This window comes from Trachemys scripta, chromosome 9 (assembly GCF_013100865.1).
Source record: "Trachemys scripta elegans isolate TJP31775 chromosome 9, CAS_Tse_1.0, whole genome shotgun sequence".
Classification (NCBI taxonomy): Eukaryota; Metazoa; Chordata; order Testudines; family Emydidae; genus Trachemys; species Trachemys scripta.
In genome coordinates, this window is record NC_048306.1 from 48,971,826 (window position 1) to 48,992,025 (window position 20,200).

The 20,200-nt window shown below is 40.8% G+C and overlaps 1 protein-coding gene across 2 annotated transcripts in view; it reads right to left on the minus strand.

Moving 5' to 3' along the window:
- UBXN7 (UBX domain protein 7) overlaps positions 1-20,200 on the minus strand; it is a 43,957-nt gene that overhangs the window by 20,410 nt on the left and 3,347 nt on the right. Inside the window, exons 1-5 of one of the 2 annotated variants that reach the window (XM_034780885.1) lie at positions 17,056-17,088; positions 15,400-15,547; positions 13,714-13,781; positions 9,540-9,605; positions 6,890-7,002 (exon numbers count right to left, since the gene is read on the minus strand). In XM_034780885.1, the coding sequence (XP_034636776.1) occupies positions 6,890-7,002; positions 9,540-9,605; positions 13,714-13,781; positions 15,400-15,547; positions 17,056-17,086 (426 nt within the window). In that variant the 5' untranslated portion in view covers positions 17,087-17,088. Of the gene's footprint in view, positions 1-6,889; positions 7,003-9,539; positions 9,606-13,713; positions 13,782-15,399; positions 15,548-17,055; positions 17,089-20,200 lie in introns of those variants that run through there. The other variant, XM_034780884.1, reaches the window with a different exon arrangement.

Here is a 20,200-nt window from a genome sequence, read left to right on the forward strand (position 1 = left end):
TAGGATCTACTGGACCATGCTGCCTGTCCAATATATGAGAGAATGTGACCAAAAAAAAATTTTTTTTGCACATTTTAAAGGACAGCATCTTCTCAAAGTTCACTTGCGCATATGTGGTAGAGTAAAACAGGAGGAGTCTGAACTGGTTGGTACAAACAGCTGGTCATATTTGGTGTTCCATTTATACCACACAACCCTATAGCTGTGTATTTTTTGTTGTTAGAAACAGAAATTCATAAGTATTTTACTAATTAAGTTACACCAATACAAACTCACTGACTAATGGGATTGTACAAGATTAAAGGATAGCCTAATCTGGCCATCAGAACCTTTATTACATGTGAGGATAAACAAACCCATACTTGATTTAGAGCAAAACTGATAGTTGGAAGACATCTTTTTAACCTGAAAACTAACAGTATGGACACAGAAACACCACTGATCTCTACAACATAATTTTTATTACGCTTTTCAAAGAAGCAGCACACTTTTAATGTTCAAATAAACATTTTACTCATTAAAAGTTTAGAACCAGGTGCTACATGGCTAGCTGCTTACAAACATCTAAGAATGCACCTGAATCCTGACCACCAGATTCCTAGCTATGCCAGCTTCATGTGCATCCTGAGTAGATGCTGCTAATTACACCTACAATGCTTGTGGAGGTGGTGAAGAGGACAGGCCTGTGACATACAAAAGTGTTCTTTTGGGAGTAGGATTCACAAGCGTTCACTTATGATCTTCTCAAGAGCTATCCAGCAAGAACTCAACGCTCCTTTTAACCATGACTAAACTCTCCACTTATTATTTCCAACCCAATGATCTGTCCCTGAATCGCCTCCCAATTCCCATCTTCACACTCTTCATGCATATTTCCCTCGTCTTCAAGTACTCTACAGTAACTCCTATCATAAAGTACTGTATTTTCTGGCGTATAAGACTACTTTTTAACCCAGGAAAATCTTCTCAAAAGTCAGGGGTCGTCTTATACGCCGGGTGTCGTCTTATAGGGCGGGTGCTGAAACTTCCAAGCCGGACTGGAGAATCTGCGGTCGCCGCATATGGTGGGGGGGAGCTCAAAAACGACCGCGGCCGCATCCCCGCCCGATGACGAGGTGAGGGGGCGCCTCACCGGGAAGGTGTAAGTGGTAGGTACATACAGTACAGCACCAGTATCTGTACCTGTTCATACAGTATAGCACCAGTACATACAGTACAGTATACAAATGTCCAACAGTCAAAACCCCATCATGGCTCCACCAGCAAGAAGAAAGAAATATGAAGCCAGTTTCAAACCTAAAGTTGTAAACTTTGCCATGGAACATAATAACTGCGCTGCTGCAAGACAATATGGAGTAACAGAAAAGATGGTTCGGGACTGGAAAGCAAATGAAAAAGCATTAAAGAGTATGCCAAGGGGTAAGTGTGCATTAAGAAGAAGCACTCCACATTGGCCAGAACTCGAAAAACATGTAGCAGACATGGTGAATGAGCATCGCCAAAACGGTTATGTAGTGACACGAAATAAAATACATTTGTTTGCACTTCAGTGGGCCAAATCTAACCCGGATCACAGCAACAGATTTAAGGCCACTGTATCCTGGTGTACTAGATTCATGGGAAGGCATAATATGATACTGAGGCAAAAGATGAAAATTGCCCCAAAATTACCTGCAGATCTTGATAGCAAAGTAAATAGTTTCCATCGATACGTAATACAACAGCGCACTAAACATGGCTATGCGTTAAGTAGTATTGGAAATATGGATGAAACTCCAATGAATTTTGATATGGTTGGAAATAAAACTGTCCATCAAAAAGGTGAAAAAACAATTTTAATTAAAACAACAGGACATGAGAAGTCCAGTTTTACAGTGGTACTAGGATGCACAGCTGATGGCGCCAAACTGAGACCAATGATTATTTTTAGAAGAAAAACAATGCCGAAATTCAAGTTCCCTGTTGGTTGTTTTGTACATGTGAATGAAAAAGGCTGGATGGATGAAGAAGGGGTAAAGCTATGGCTTGATAATGTATGGAGCAGGCGACCAGGTGGACTTATTCAAAAATGTAGTCTACTGGTGTGGGATATGTTCAGGGCTCATTTAACTCCCAGCACCAAGCAAATGCTTGCAAGACTAAACACAGATGCGGCAGTTATTCCTGCAGGATTGACATCGTTGGTACAGCCACTGGATGTGTGCCTAAACAAGCCATTTAAAGATCGCATTCAAGAACGGTGGAATGAATGGATGGTTAGCGGCGAAAAGTCATTCACAAAAGGAGGAAACATGCGTGCTCCACAGTTGGATGTTTTGTGCAAGTTTGTCATAAAAGCCTGGAATGATATTGATGCAGAAACAGTAATCAAGTCTTTCAAGAAGTGTGGCATATCAAATTCATTAGATGGTATGGAGGACGACTACTTGTGGCAAGATGAAGAGGAAGCCGAAGCTGAGACCACACCATCTGATACGGAATTCGATCCATACGATGACTGCCTTACAAATGTATCACAAGATGTCACTGATGTACTTATGATATCAGATGACGAACAGGAGGATTTTGAAGGCTTTTAAAGGGAAACTGTCACGCCAGCAAAACCTGTAAAAATACCGTAGCTTGCAGTTATGATGGGCGTTGCTAACTCGCCAGGGACTTGCCCGGCACTTGCTCTCTCTCTCTTGTTTGTTATCTTCCTCCTATCATCATCAGTTCCAGTTTGGTTGACAGCTTAGAAAACAAACAGCATGGCAGCTCCCATGGGTTTATTGTCTTATCCTTCCTTTCAGCTTTAGAGTGAATTAGGAAAAGTTTAATCCACTTGCACTGTTTTATGTTTACATGTTTGATGTCAAACAGCCTTCTGTTTATAAGTGACAGTTTTCCTGCTAAGTACCTGCATGTCATAAGCATTTGAATTAAAATTACCATATTGAAATCAAATCTGATGGTTTTTTAATTTTTTTTTGGTGTGCGTTGGAAGAGGGGTAGTCTTATACGGCGAGTATATCCCAAACTCTATATTTTAACTGGAAAAGTTGGGGGTCGTCTTATACGCCCAGTCGTCTTATACGCCGGAAAATACGGTACCTCATTTCACCTCTCCTCTATTTCATTACGCTAATCGGATCCATGTACAAAGACAATATTTAGTGTCGCAGTGGTTTAGTGCATGGGCTCAACTCCATTTTAATTTTTTGTTCCATACTGAAGTCTACATTAAGCAAAGCTGAATATGGTAGAGAATGTATGAGCAATCTCAATTCTGCCTCCTTGTGCATATGGCATGCAATGACAGTCTAATTACTTGCTCACATACTGTTTCTCAAAACACAACACACTTTCTACAGTTTCAGAGACACTTCAGTGTTTAAACATGCAATCTTAATGCTTTCAACACAGGCTTATGGTGTGTGTGGAATTTCCTAGTTATTTAAAAAGAAAGGTGGGGGTGGTTTCAAGCTGTTCAAGACTGTAACATGTTGTTAGTAGTACCTTCTGTGCCATGGACCTCTGGAGATCTGCAAGAATGAATCCCCCTCCTGTTTACTGAGGAGCTCTTTTCCACAAACATGAGGAGTTGCAGAGAGCCCTCTCCTGCAAACCTTTAGGTGTTAGTGTACAGCAGCTCCCCCTATTACTTTAAAAGGTCTACAACAATGGTTCTCAACCTTTCCAGACTACTATACCCCTTTTCAGGAGTCTGATTTGCCTTGCATACTCCAAAATTTCACCTCATTTAAAAACGACTTCCTTACAAAAGCAGACAAAAATACAAAAAAGTGTCACAGAACACTATTACTGAAAAACTGTTTACCTTCTCATTTTTATATAATTATAAAATAAATCAATTGGAATATAAATATTGTACTTACATTTCAGTGTATAGTATACAGAGCAGTATGAACAAGTCATTGTCTGTATGAAAGTTTAGTTTGCACTAACTTCACTAGTACTTTTTATGTAGGCTGTGGTAAAACTAAGCAAAAATCTAGATGAGTTGATTAGCCCCTGAAAGACCTCTGCATACCCCCAGAGGTATGCATACCACTGGTTGAGAACCATTGGTCTACAGGACTAAATCAGGGCTCTTACAGAATCCTTGCCTCAAGCTATGTACACCTTCACAATACAGCCAAGTTTGCCACATGCAGATAGCAATAAACCGTACGTAAAGTGTACTGATCACATGAAAAATGGGTCATAACTTGATCAAAGACAAATCAATACTCACTGGAACATTCAAAGGCATTTTTCCCTCAACAAAAGCTACTTCCAATGCCAAAATTGAATTTTCTACCCATAACAGTTTAGACCAGGGATGGGGGAATGGCTGGTGCAAAAAGTTGCAATTTTTAAAATTGTATTTATTTATTTTAAATAGTTGGAAAAGCTTACTTCCCCCCCCCCCACACACACACACACACTTAAAAATGACAACTCGTCATGACAGAAAACCTCAAAAAAACATTAAGAAGTGCGTAAGTTGACTTAAGTTGCAGATGAAAACTAGAAAATGACAGCCCAAAGAGATGAGCTACAAAAATCTGAATGATTGAAAATAAGGGATTGAATAGAAATGCCCATGTAACCTTAACTAGAGTGGATACTGCCACCCCTGCTATCTTTTGTGTAAATGTCACAGATGGGAGTATCTATAAAATAAGCTATGGCCCCTCCCCTGAGGAATTTAGAATCTAACACAGGAACAAACAATCTAAATATTTATTTAAATAAGATAATACCAAGATCCGAGGGTGTAAGCAAACATTTAATCTTAGATATTTCTGGAGGCAAAAACTTTAGCTTATGACCATTAGAACTGTCACATTAGGTTTACTAGATTTCATAAATGTATCATCTAGTTAGGTACATGGAGGGGGGGTTAGCTAGTTGTGCCTGAGTTGTAGTTAGCTAGAAGTGAGTTTTGAGGAGGGTCTAGAAAACTGTGTAGTTACCAGGTATACAAGAGGAAGGAGGCTGTCCCAGGGGTAGGAGTAGCATAAAAGAGCGAAGATGACAAAGAACATGGAAGTGAGGATAGTGGTTAACTGATGCACAGGAGAGTGTTTTGGGGATGGTGGAAAAATAACTTCCTCTAGTAGCCCTAGTCATGGATCAGCTGCACAAACAGAACAAAAAAAAGATGGTCCCTGCCCCAATAAGCTTACCATCAAGTCTTTGCCATATTACAATTGAGTTGTTGGGACATCAGGGTGAGATGCCAGATGCAGTCATAGAATCATAGAATATCAGGGTTGGAAGGGACCTCAAGAGGTCATCTAGTCCAACCCCCTGCTCAAAGCAGGACCAATTCCCAACTAAATCATCCCAGACAGGGCTTTGTCAAGCCGGGCCTTAAAAACCTCCAAGGAAGGAGACTCCACCACCTCCCTAGGTAACGCATTCCAGTGTTTCACCACCCTCCTAGTGAAATAGTTTTTCCTAATATCCAACCTAAACCTCCCCCACTGCAACTTGAGACCATTGCTCCTTGTTCTGTCATCTGCCACCACTGAGAACAGCCGAGCTCCATCCTCCTTGGAACCCCCCTTCAGGTAGTTGAAGGCTGCTATCAAATCCCCCCTCATTCTTCTCTTCTGGAGACTAAACAATCCCAGTTCCCTCAGCCTCTCCTCATAAGTCATGTGCTCCAGCCCCCTAATCATTTTTGTTGCCTTCCGTTGGACTCTTTCCAATTTTTCCACATCCTTCTTGTAGTGTGGGGCCCAAAACTGGACACAGTATTCCAGATGAGGCCTCACCAATGTCGAATAAAGGGGAATGATCACGTTCCTCAATCTGCTGGCAATGCCCCTACTTATACAGCCCAAAATGCTGTTAGCCTTCTTGGCAACAAGAGCACACTGTTGACTCATATCCAGCTTCTTGTCCACTGTGACCCCTAGGTCCTTTTCTGCAGAACTGCTACCTAACCATTCGGTCCCTAGTCTGTAGCAGTGCATGGGATTCTTCCTTCCTAAGTGCAGGACTCTGCACTTGTCCTTGTTGAACCTCATCAGGTTTTTTTTGGCCCAATCCTCTAATTTGTCTAAGTCCCTCTGTATCCGATCCCTACCCTCTAGTGTATCTACCACGCCTCCTAGTTTAGTGTCATCTAGGTCACAATTGTAAAACTGAACACAGAGGCAGAGGTCACAAGTGAGTGGAGGTGTAGACTTGGAAGCAGTTAGAGACCTGTCCTTGTGCTACCTCATCCCCTCTAAAGGGTTCAATGCATCCAGGGAGAAGAGAAGAGCACTGAGGAACATTGGTGATGAAATAGTGATCTGAGAGACAGGAGAACCAGGCAATTACAATGCTCTGGAATTCCTTAGAAAGGGAAGAGCAAGGACAATATTGATGATGATGATCATCATACTACTTGATCTGTGGAATAGTATTTCCCTCACCACCATGCTTCTGTGCAGAAAGATCATGCTTCTGCACAGAAATCCTGTACCCAGAGCACCTGTACAGAAAACCTTTAGCCACAGCACCTTTCCTGAATTTAAATAACTAGGATTCTTCCATCCTAGTCAGCTTCACTCACGCACTGAAATCTTTCATCAGTGACATCTGCTCATCTTCACATTTAAAAGGGAAAAACAAAAACGAAAGAGTGGGCCAGGGAAGAGAACAGTGAATAACAAGCCCACCATTTTTAGAAATCAGTCACTACTTGCTAAGATCAGTCCTATATAACTCATAAAATTACTACCACATGCAAGTGCTAGCTGCCAATATTTAGAAGCAGACTATTTGTTTTCTTGTAATTTATTGTATGATCACGCTATAAATCAATTTGGATATGCATGCTGATGCAGAGCTTACAAGCTATGCCCAATTAACACATAGGTAGTCTTATTGAAAGACAGAAACCTACCGTTTCAAAGCTGCCTTTGTGCATCAGATCGATGGGAGGCCTGAAGAGGTCTGCAAGGGTAGTGAGTTTCTTATCTATTGCACCTCCATTCCGCAGCTCCTGCTCCTGTCGAACTATACAGCCCCGGGAGGAACAGGAGTTGAATTAGATAAAATACTCACAACAGTGCATTACGCTGCCTTCATCCCTATTCCCTACATACAAATTCACCTGATTGAAATCATTTTACAAGGTTACAAAGTGCACAGGCCACGATTTATTTTGAAGACAGGATCCTAAAGTCGAGGTTCTAAATCCATAACAAGGCAACTAAGTGCTCTGATTTTCTGAAGTGCTGAACGCTGAACTCTCATTTATTTAAATATATTTTGATTTGTAAAACGTACACATTAGTAGGATCTGATTGTGAAAAATCAGGCAACTTATTCTGGTGCCCAAATATGGATTTAGTAGTCTAAATTTAGGCTCCTGTTTTTCAAATATAGACCTACATCCAAAAATATTTCTAGTTTGATCTTTCACCTGTTCCCTCACCTTCACAAACATCGAAGGACCCCTTTGACAGAATCAGATATTTCTTCACATAAATAGAATATTCTTTGAAACTCACATTTAACATTAAATCCTTTCACTGATCGACTTAGTTATTGCAACCTCTTATAGGTCAGAGGTTCTCAAACTCTTTCTATAGTCTATACCACACCTTGAAAAACAGTGTCCTGTGGATACCACCTCTCCCATTCATAATTATGAGGCCACCTTGCATGCCCATCTGTGATCATATGAAATCTTTGGGGGAATTACAGCAATTGCTTACCTAAAAAAAGCAAATGCACAGAGTATTTTATGCAGTTTAGCAGTTGGAAATGGGGAGCCAGGGCCATGTGGTCAGCCAACTCTCCACTGGACACAAGCAAGTATGCAGTGGACCAGAGTATAGAAGCCTCCTGTACCTGTAAATATCACTATTTTGCAGCCCCTGGAAACATGTCTGCAAACATTAAAGGCCAGATTAGTGTCAGACTTTAACTATTAAGTTTCCAGCTTTCATTTAGGTGAAAAAGCTTTTGGTGTATTTGTGTATTTTTATTGAATTTTATTAAGATAAGAGATGAATATGCAACTGGATCATATACCCTTCTTCAAGAGCTACAGTTGACATGGTGGAATGCTTCCAGATTCTCAGACATTTAGTATAGTGATATGAAAGAATTAAACACTGCCTGCAATATTAATCACTTTTAGTAACACACACCATAGTAACAGACAAAAGGTCACATGTTCCACCTATCTGACCCATGCTGGTGATCACGGAGCTGTAGACTCCACTTTTTATGCACCAACATGGGCCATTCCACTTTGGATTACTGTAAGGATGTGTCAAAAACATTTTGGAACGTCTTTCCTTGTGGAAACAGAGTAATTAAACCCTAAATTCTATTGTATTGTTTAAATCTACCACTTCCCAGAACATTACTAAACTTTAACATAGACTCCTCAGTCATTATGTCTTCTGTTCCAATAATTTAAAGCACACTGTCTGAGACCATGCGTCGGAGTCAAAAAATGTGGTTGTGCAGTAGGTTTAGGTTATTCACAGAGAAGCCAATGACACTACCTTTAAATAGGTTGATTATTACTGAAGAGTCTGACTCAGACTCTTTGAGTGATGCCAGTAGAAGATAGTCAACTTTTTGTTCAGTGTTTGTACAGTGCCTTGCACAAAGGGGTCCTGGTCCATGACTAGGGCTCTTAGGCACTACAGTAATACAAATGATTAATAACAATAAAAGTTATTAAGGCTGCAGTTGTCACAACTGCCAAAGGAGTCATTTTTTGAAATTTTATGATTTAGAAGAGTTTCTCTATTATTTTTGTCATTTGGAGATTTTGCACATGGGTGGGCGGATGCAATGGTAAATGGCTAAACAAATTCACTGAGAACTTTCTGTGCTGCCAAGCAAAACCCAGGACTAATCTGAAGACTAATAAGAGGACGCACATAGCAATAGTGGCCACACAAAAGACCAGATTAGTGAATCAGAGCTTTAATTCCCCTAGGATTCTTGAGTTCTCTCCCCACCTTTCCATCCCCCACCACCAAGGGGGAAAAATGCTTTTGAAGAATTAAAATTGGGTTATCAAAGTCCGTTCTGGTATGGCAAGTACTTTACTCATCTGTCCAGTACTGACACAGAGCACTCACAGGTTTTTTTGTTTTATTTTGTTTTAGAAGATTGGAAGTATGCATCAGGGTCACAACAAGATCCAACAGTATCTGCCAAGATTCATATTTCCATGACTTGGCATTTTCAACATAATCACCTCACAACTATTTAAAATTGCAATGATTATAAAAGCAGTCCTCACTGTGACACTAGTATCTGTGGGGAGACAGCTGTAGTTAATAAATAGACATATCTTTAATTATAAAAGTAGTAATGGCACCACTACAATTAAAAATTAATAAAGTAGTTTTAGAATAGAATATTGCCTACTGCATAGGAAATTCCAATCTCATTTAAAATTAAAAATTGTTTGATGACTGCAGCCAATGATCATGGCCAATAGCAGATAACTCTGTTCATTCCACACCACAAAGTTACACAACAAACTAGAAACCCTACCATAATGAACCACAGATACTTACTGGTTTCTGTTTGAAAATCCCGAAAACCATCAAATATTGAACGGGCAGGTCTGCGTCGTTTAGGAGCTTTAAAAAAATAAAAATAAAAAGATATCTCAGATATAATTTAAAAGCTAGATTGTCAAAGAATTACTTTTGAATGATGGCATACCACAAATTTGTGATGCAAAAAGATTGAAGACCCAAAGCATACATATGAGGAGGAGTAAGGTCACTGGGGAAGGGTTGGGGGAAACCAAAACAACAGATCTAAGTATCACCACATTTTACTTTAGGATATGCCCCCAAGAGTAAGTCTTTCCTTAAAGCAAATCCAGGTTGCTGATGAAAGTAGGTAAAATGCTGGGCCTCCCATTTCGGATATGCTTGTACATACCCATCCTGATTGCTTTTCTGCCATGCTGCCCAATATTGTATTTAAATTAAATAATTCTTACCACTCTGAACCCAAAACATAAGACAGGGACCCACTTTAGAAAATAACTATATGTCCTGGAGGAGTAATAATGAAAAATCCTCTAGGAAGGCAGCTACTCCCAGAGTTCTCCAATTTAGTTCTGTCAGGCCTCTCACTCACATCATCTTCTTGGTTGTTGGGTTGCGTGGGCAATACCTGGACTCAAAAGGAGGAATCTTGCTATTACCCTATCCCCAAGTAAATGCCCCTCAAGGAGCTCTATGCAGTTGCCTCTGGGCACAAAAGGAGGGGGGAGAGATACTGTTCCAATTCTCTGTCTGGGCAATTAACTCACACAGACTTCTGTAATACCAGGATAAAGGGCTGGGCTGAAGTCACCTGGCATTACTATCTATAGCTGCTGCTCCAAAGTACTCTGATGGGGCCATAAGACAAGACACCATAGAGCGATTTATTACAAATTTTTGTCTGCCTAGGAATGGTCATTTTTAACAATTAAGACAGTATTTTCCAAGTAATTCAGTTACAGGAGATGTTCAAACACAAAGTAAATGGAAAGAGGCCATCATACAAATTAAACATAAAGCCTGTTTTAAAAAAAAAATCCATTTGCAGGGAGACTGGTTGAACTAATGGGCACTGCCTACTCCTGAGGGAATTCTGCACCAAAAAATTAAAATTCTGCAAAATTCTGCATATTTTATTTGTCAATAAATAAACATGAAGGTTACAGCATGGCAGTGGGGAGCACAGGTCACTGGCTGCATGGAGGTGCGAGATCACCCTGAAGGCCCCCCCACACCCCAGGACAAGAACTCGGCGGTGAGGCTGCATCTGACCCTGACACAGCATGAGGGCCAGGCCTGCCCCAGAAACACCCTGGGGCCCTACCCTTCCATGCCAGTGCACCAAGACAGTAAGCGAGAGGGACAGAGTCTCACACACCCAGCCCTAGCCCCGAGTCTAGGGGTGGGACAAGCAGGCTCAGTCCAGCAGGATCCAAGAATGGAGGTGCTTAGTGTGGGGGGATCCAGATCTTGGGTGAGAGGGTTCTGTGTGGGGCAATCTGGGTGCAGGTGTCTTGTTGGGGGGAGGTGAATGCTCAGGGGCTCATTGGGGGGTTTCAGATGTGGGGGAATGGGACTCTGCAAGGGGTTCAGGTGCAGATGACTGGGGCACAAGGGGGTCTGGATGTGGGGGGAAATGGGGCTTGGCAGGGGGGCTAGGTGCTGGGGGGCTTGATGAGGTGGAGGTCCAGGTGCAGCTGGCTGGGGCTCAGTGGAGTGGAGGTCTAGGTGCGGGGGCTTCCCTGGGTGGTCCAGGTGCAAGGGAGGTGGGGCTCAAGTGCAGGGGGCCTCAGTAGAGGTTAGTCTGAGTGCAGGGGTGGGGGTCCGGATGCAGGGGGGAGGTTCTTGGTGAGGGTCCAGGTGCAGGGGGCTCTGGATAAGGCATGGTTGGGTGGGGGTTCAGGTGGGGAGGGTGGTCTGGGTGCAGGGGTGGGGAACTGGATGCAGGGGGAAGGGCTTGGTGGAGATCTGGATGCACAGGGTTGGGCAAAGTGGGGAGGAGCAGTTCTCCATACAGTGACCCCCTCACCCTGTGGCTGAGGAGCAATGGGGGCAGGAAGCAGGGTGGGCCTGGGGGAGTGCAGAGCTCCCTAGAGCCTGGGAGGTTTCTAGGGGTGGGTCTGATCTGGACCAGGCCACTCCATGCAGGGAAAGGAGGTCCCATCGTCCTTCTCCCTCCCCCACCCCCCCGCCCACCCAGGACGAGCAGCTAAGACCGGCGCAGGGTAGGAGCCACTGGCTGTGGAGTCTCCTCTACAGTGATTTACCTCTCTGCCGGCTGCTCCGGGCGCCCGAAACGATGTGCCCGCACTGCTGGGGAGGGGCGCATGACAGCTCTTGTGGCTTCCCTTTGCTTCCCCGTCATTTTCTGCGGGGAAGCAAAGAAATCTGCGGGGGACATGAATTCTGCACACACGCAGTAGCGCACAATTCCCCCAGGAGTAATTTTCATCTCTAATAACTATGAAAAAAGGTATTATATTTTTGACTCCAAGTGATCTGCTTTGTACATTATAATCAACAATTTTCAGACTTGGATGCTTCAATATGAACTTCAGAGTTAAGTACTGAGCACCCCTAAATCTCACACAAATCAATAGGTGCTACAAGTGCTCAGCATTTGTGAAAATCACCCACCTGTAGTTAGGTATTTATGTATGGCTTTAGGAACCTGAGATTAGGCATGCAAGTCTGAAAACACTGTCCTATATTTTTGTGTTTCTTTGGAATATAATTTAATAGTTGGCTATGGATTGGTGTTATCTTCGGTTTCAGACAATTATTTAAGTATCTCATTCTCAAGAGAGTTCCATGCAAAAAACAACCAGACAACATTCAAATCCAAATATCCGTATACCTAGACTGAGTTGTCCAGGGCAAAGACTGTCCTTCCTTACATGTCTGTACAGTGCCTAGCGCAATGGGAGTCTGAACCTTTATTGGGGTTCCCAGGGATTATCATAAATAGCCACCTCTTCTTAGAAGATCAATATTTTAACTAGCAGGAAAGTGATCTTCTCATTAGCCCTTCACTTTAAAAAGGGGGATGGGGGAGGAAGGCAACATTTCAAAAGCAAAAGATAATAAAGCAATCTTATACTTAAAGCAAACCGAAAATAAAAACTACAAGGTGCATTTCAAAACTTCAGTTTATTCTCCAAAGGAGAAAATGAGAGTAAAATACGAATAGCAGTAACAAATGGGAAAAGCTACTATTACCGTCTAAAACAAATTCACATGGTATCCTTACTTTGCACTGTGCCAAGTGTCCAATTACTAGGGCCTTGGTGCATTACACAGCAGTGCCCACTGCATATTGCCTGTAGAACACCCAGGAACCATCCCCGTTCTCAGAAACCTCCTACTTTCTAAGCCTCCCCAATAATATTTCTTCAGCAGGTAGGTAGGTTCAGATCATTCAAGAAATTCAACACAAAGCAGAACTAAAATAATCAAATATTTTTCTTTAACATTAATAGTTTGTCTTTACCCTTCATATACTTCTGACTTCATTTCTAATCCTCCTATCTCCTTTGTAGCTCTAGCCCTCTTGAATCTTCACCAATCACTCTGTTCTTCAATACTACCACTTTGAGCATCTCTAATGTGGGAGAAATATCTTTCAGTTCTGTTTCTGGACCACTGTACTCAGCCAATAAATAGGAGTATTTTAGCATAACTTATGAGGCAGCACCCACTTTAAATGGCACATGAAGCAAACTGCACTCCCAGTGATGCATGATTTATTACCTATGTCTCCTTTGAGAAACCATACTTCCAACTGCACAGAGGTATTTCAAAGTGTGCAATCACATCCTATGGCTATAGATTTATTGTAGAGAGCAGCAGCAAGAAGCAGTGACGTGATTCAATTTCTCAGGCTTGGTTTAAAACTCCAGACTTATGTTGGTATAACTACACCGCTCAGGGGTATGGAAAATCCACATCCTCTGAGCAATGCATTTATACTGACCGAACTCCTGGTATAGACAGCGCTGCGCTGACTGGGGGTGGGGGGAGAGCTTCTCACATCAACATAGCCACTGCCTCTCAAGCAGGTGGAGTACCTAGAGTGGTGCAGCTGCACCATTGTAGGTAAGTGTAGACAACCCCTCAGTCAGTTATGATTTTTCTTTCGTCACTCACCCAGGCCAGAAGCAACATAAACAAAAACACAAACAAATCTTACCTCCAAACAAGGGCTCTGGCTCTACCAAAATTTCCTGCTTTTGTGGAATTGGTGCTCGTACTTCATCCCTACCAGAGTAGAAAAAAAATAACTTGTTATTTACTGAGGGATGTGCTGGGTACTGTATAAACAAAGAACACCAGTTCCTGCCCAAGAATCTTGCAGCTTAAATGATACAGACAAAAGTACAGATGCATGATACTTAGGTGAAGTAAGGATGTTGTACAAATTTTTAATTATTTTATCATTTCAGGTGGCTCAAAGGCTCCACAGAGGACGTGAATGTTTAAAAAGCCAGAATTGAGAGAGGTTCTTTGACACATAAGAGGTTCCATGCATGCATAAAGGGTGGCATAGAAGGTATCACAGACTAGAGCCTACAACCCTACATAACGCAGAGAGAAATGTTTTATTTGTTCTACCAATCTCTTCACAGTCTTCTAGGCACTGTGTTTGAAGTTTAGGAGATGGACTGGCTGGCTCCTGAATGGAGCCAAGGTATCAAATTTATTCCAATAAAAGCACTTACAGGTTTTAACTTATAGTGGTATAAAAGTCACTGATTCACAAAGAATCTGCATAGAAACAAGGCCTCCATACTGACAAATATAGACTTTTAGCTTCAGTACCCGTCAAAGGCAAATGGCAGAAAGGTACAGAATTTAGCATCAGGTAGGACTGTTGGCACCATTCCAGCTGTTTTAACCTCAAGTACACCCTTTTCTGGCACTTTCTGTCTAAATTCAGGTTAATTATAAAGTTGAAAGTTTAGTAAGATTGTTTCCAGAGTCAAAGTTATCTATTTATCCACAGAACAGGTAGAGCAAAGGAAGCAGCACTGCAAACTTCCCTACAATGCCCAAATGCATCTCACTTATGCCTTTCAGTGAGGAACTCTACATATGAGCATGTAATATGCTCTTCATAATTATTCACACCCTGGCCTTTCATGCACAACACAGGCGCCAATTAATGCCAAATGTTGCTGTGGATTTTATGGTAGGACACAAACCCCCTAGGAACCGGACAGAGACCACTCATTTCTTGAAGACTAAAAACCTAATTACCTTTTAGCCACAACTAATCCAATTTAGACCAAGTTCAAAGCAGTGACGTGGAGGTGAAAGTAATTGTCATTACCAACACGTACACATCTACCGTGCAAGACCCAGCTTCTGTGTCCCCTGAAAGCAGCATTTAGCTAGCATGACTTGTAACCAATATCCCTGTTAGGTATGCAAATGTTATCCAAAACTTACAGATGCAGAAATTGAGTCATAGTACAATTTTCAGGCCAGGGGACCATCTCTTTGCAATATGTTTGTATAACACCAACAAGGTGCTGGCCTTTAGGCACTATTTTAACACCAGCAGTGAGAACTGGTAATATTCCCAAGTCAAAACGAGAAAACAAACCCCAGGTCTCTTAAAACTCAGTCCTGTGTTTTAGCCACAAGACCATTACTACCAGATAAAAGTTTTACTAGAATGGCCCTACCAGAGAAGTGGAAAAGTAGACAAGATAATTAAAGGACTACATAGTAACAGGGAGTGACAGCAGGTTATGAGAAAAATGAACAATGCAACAGCAAAATGCCTTGATGCCAAAACTTTCCCACCTTTCCATCCTACCACTATTCAACACAGGTTATTCATTCATATGGATACATTCACACAGGCACATACTCGGTATCTGGTCGGACAGTTGACACTGCTGCTGAACTGGTGCTGGGCTCCTCTGCTATGCCTCCACCATCCAGAAACATAGTGACAGCCATCTCTAGATTATTGTTGCATGCTTCAAGCATATGTTTCCCCACACTTTCACTGGCACCTATAATACCAAAGACAAAAAGATCAAAGGTTTCAGAGTAAAAGATCAAAGAGGTGCTGGGAATAGCTGACAGGCAAGATTGCTCTTTCAAAGAATTAGTAATTAGTAAAATGCACAACTTATATGCCTGTCACTTGCTTTGCATTTATAGTTTAGAAACCATTAGAAGAAACACTAATGTACACATCTTGCCTGGGAGGGGGAAAAAGGAGATCGAAATGTGGCTCTCCTTCAATCCTATCTCCTTCCTTAAAAAAGAAAAAAAAGTTTAGCAGTAGCCATTTAAGCTTTTTTGTTTTTTTAATAGGTCTCAGACCTTTGCCCAACACAAAATTCAAAACATGAAGAAGGTGCAATGATCCAGAAAGATGTTGGGTTATACACAAAATTAACTATCAACTTCTCATCACCCTATGAAAAACTCAAAATTAAATCAGCAATGAGTATAACGCAGGTGGACTCGATTTAATCATGGATTTCTACATAGAAGTGCATTCTTTGGTTGTTATAACCTTACTACATATTCTTCACAACTCAGAGATAGATGTGTACCTTCTAAAAATGAAACCTACACTATACATTTTTAAAGTGATTTATTTTGAAAACTTTTCAGATTAGTTTTACAGTTGTATCAGAAAATGAATGATTGTTTATAAATAAATTATAAATTAATGGAGATGTCCTATCTCTTAGAACTCAAAGGGACCTTGAAAGGTCATCGAGTCCAGCCCCCGCCTTCACTAGCAGGACCAAGTACTGATTTTCCCCAGATCCCTAAATGGTCCCCTCAAGGATTGGACTCACAACCCTGGGTTTAAGCAGGCCAATGCTCAAACCACTGAGCTATCCCTCCCCGCTTTGGTTATTTCATTTACCAAAGGTAATTGAAGCAGATATTTATGAAGTCATTGGGAGATTAATTATTTCCAATTCAACAAGTTAATCATTAATATTTGGAGGATTTTCTTGCTATGCTGTATTAGGAGGAGAACATCACCAGACAGACATCTAAATTGTTTTATTTAACAATGTTATGTATTCTGGATTTTTTCTTCAACAGCAAATATATTTTTAACAAAACAATCATATGAATTTTTGAATGTAGTTAAACATTCAAGTTTTTTAAAATCAGGTTTGTTTTTGTTAAAATTGTTTTTAACTAAAATAGTTAAATTAAATCTATTTTTAAAAAAAATTGACTATGTCAGCCAGCTCAACATGAGAAACTTAAAATATTGGCTTCTGCAGCTAACTCAGTCGTCTTCATCTTAATTTTCCTGTTTGTTCATAATCTGGAAAAGAAAAATAAGTTTTCCTGCTTTTTCAGGTCCCAAACGATTTCTCAATTTGGAATGAATTAGTCCAAAAGGAAGAAAATATTCTTTCTACACCGGCAGAAGAAGCTACTGCTCTTAAAAGTTAGATTCTCTCTTCAATCTCTGAATCCAAGTGCTTAAGTGACTTCCACCAGTTCACATCATCAAACATATATTTCTTGAATGGCTCACCCTTAGCACTGAAGTTTATTATAGTTGGCATTACTGAGGGACGATTGCTGGATGTCCATGTCATAGCCAACTCCTCTTCTTCAACAGTTAAGGTTTGACCCTGGTACCAAGTGTTGTGAATATTTGCAAGAAAATGAGCTGGAGATAGTGCTTGACCCATTAGTTTTTTTTAAGGCTTGTGATTTAATTCTATCATTGCATATTTCCCTTTTTAAGATCTCACTCAGTTCCTTCCCAATTTTAACAGCGTCAGCAATAGAACAGCTGTTTCCCTGCATTTTGTTCAAGGTTACAGAAATAGGCTTCAGGGTACTCAGCATGTGTTCAACATTTCTCTAAAGCCCAATGTTGAGAACTTTGGCTGCAACAGTGCCATCTATTTTTTCATGATTTTGTTCACAAACTGTCATCAGATTAGGCCAGTTCTTGATAGAGTGCTCAAAACAGTCCACTACGGAGTTCCATCCCATGTCTTGTGGGAGAGTTAACTTGGTTCCTCCCACTTTTTTCAGAGCAGCTGCTGCAAAGTGGCTGTTACGGAAGTATTTTGCAATTTCAACATTAGCCTTTATTTCTGGAAATCTTTGGCTAGGAGGTGCATCAAATGAGCACTGCAACCATAAGTTATTAGCTTGGGACTCTCTTCACTCTCTTCTAAATAATTTCTTCTCATCTTGGATACATTTGCAGCATTGTCTGTGACGAAGCTGCGTACTAGACCTTTGAATTTTTTTTCTAGTTTCTTATAGCTTTTACAGCTACTTCTTGTAAATATTCTTCTATGTGTTCATTTCCTGATGTATCAATTGTTGTCTTCTGTTGTCACACAAGCACATACAACAGGATCATCATGGACACTGCTCCACCCATCAAGACTCAAGTTAACAGTTTCACCCTCTAGACCTTTTGCACACTGCTAAATTTCTCTTTCGTAAACTTTATCCAACAATTTGCCTGTGACATCTGCTCTGTTGCGTGGACTCTATCCTGGTCTTAATGACTGAACCATGTTAAAGAAGTGTGGGTTCTCAATCATACGGAAAGGAGAATTTGTTGCATAAACAAACTGGGCAATTTTTTCATCAATTACCTCTTTTTGTAATCTGCTGGTTCTTATCACAAACTTATCTATGACTGTTTCTGGATAATGGAGATTTTTTTTTTCTTTTTGCTACAGGTGATATACTGTGGCTACCTGACATACATGGTGTGACTGAAACGCTATCATTGGCATAGAACTCTGAAACTATAGAAAATGGTGGTGATCTTGAAGGTGGGTAGTCTTCAGAATCCTGTATGTTGAGGATGGAGTCTCCTAAACAAAATAAGTCAATGAAGTTATTTAATTATTATTATTACCATACTGCTCATTTAGTATTACTCATTCCATTCACTGACACTCAGTACTACTTTCAAGGTGAAATTGTATCTATTTCAGCTATTTATTTTTTTATCACAACTGCATCTAAAATGATAGTACCATAAAGTAACAACTATATTTTCTGCTCAAACATGAAAATTCAAGAATAGTCCAGAAGGAAGACAGGCAGTCCTTAAGAAAGAAGAATGAAATAAAAAAGTTGACCAACCTGAAGATCCTGCATGTTCAGATGTTCCTTTCATCATCTTCAACGCAGCTTCCTCCTGAGAAGGAACACTTCCTGTGATGTTGTTTCATTTGGGCAACCAGGCCTTGCATTTCTTTGTTGCACTGTTTGCATTTTGCACGCATGCCTGTCTTACCCACAGGTAGAGGAACTTCATTAAAATATTCCCAAACTGGGTCTCTTTTACGGCCTGCTGCCATTATAGGTTTTCCCTTCTAGTGAGAGAAGGTAGGTAGATCTCAAATCAATGAAGGCTACACTCAAAGATCTCAAGACTTCTGGAATATGCTGCTCAAACAGTTTCACTTTTGTTTCTACTGCCCATCCCTCCCTTCTCACATTTATCTCCAGACTTCTTCTCTTTGTCCAGATCTATTCCGCCCCCAACAATCTTCTATTCATTGAACTTTTTGAAACTTTGCACTTTTAGAGAGAGGTAAGGGATTGACTCTGTGTACACAAATTTGCAGAGGGACAATAGGGTTGAGGTCTGTTATTTCTCACCTCTGTTAATTTATTTTAAAACATTTTTGCTGTTAACAAGCATGTTATCTCTGGAGACACAAATCCATAGTTTGACAACCGCAAAACTAAGCATCTCTGATAGTATCTTCTAGACTGAGCCCCATTGGATAGATAGAAAGATTAACCTAAATAATCTATACAGAAGCCCTTGGAACCTCATAAGATTTGGTCCCTAATCCATGAACTATTGGAACTCATTTACAAAACTTCTTAATCATTACATGAATCTATTGTCTCATACTATAGAATTAGAATTTATAATCCCTATTCCATGATGAAATATCTTGGAGCTATAATGCATCTATCTTTAGATCAGATTTTTCCTCACAAAGCATTTTATAAAAAAAATCCAATTTTTTTGGATTTAAAAAAAAAAAAATCATTGATTTTTATCCACCGAGGTATAACCGTTTCAGCCAGTGTATGATGGATATTTATAGCAGAAGGGCCATGTTCCCTACTTTATTTATCATCTGACCAAGATACAGAGTGAGCAAAAGAGAACTAACAGATGCTCAGTCCAGAGAAGATGAGCATAACAACTGGCAGAAAGAAGGGATGGAGGAAGGTTTGTTTACATGTTGATACATGTCCATTTATTAAAACGGTTCCCAGTCTCAGTGTCTTACTGTATCCATTACTGTTCATGGATACGAGTAACAACATTGACTCGCAGTACCACCTCCTTCTCTACATCAAAAGACCTTTCCCCTCCAGGCCGAGTATCCCAAAGTTAGTAATGCCACAGAGCACTGTCATCTGGGGAATTTATTTTCCCTAACAGTCTACCTAACAGAGCACAAGTGTGAGTTCTCCATCCCACAGAGGGACAGTGTTGTCGTAGTCATGTTAGTCCCAGGATATTAGAGAGACAAATTGAGTGAGGTAATAGCTTTTATTGGACCAACTTCCGTTGGTGAAAGAGAGAAGCTTTCAAGATTACACAGAGCTCTTATTCAGGTCATTGTAGGTGAAGGCAGTTAGTGAGTTACAGAGGCAGAATTCAATGGAGT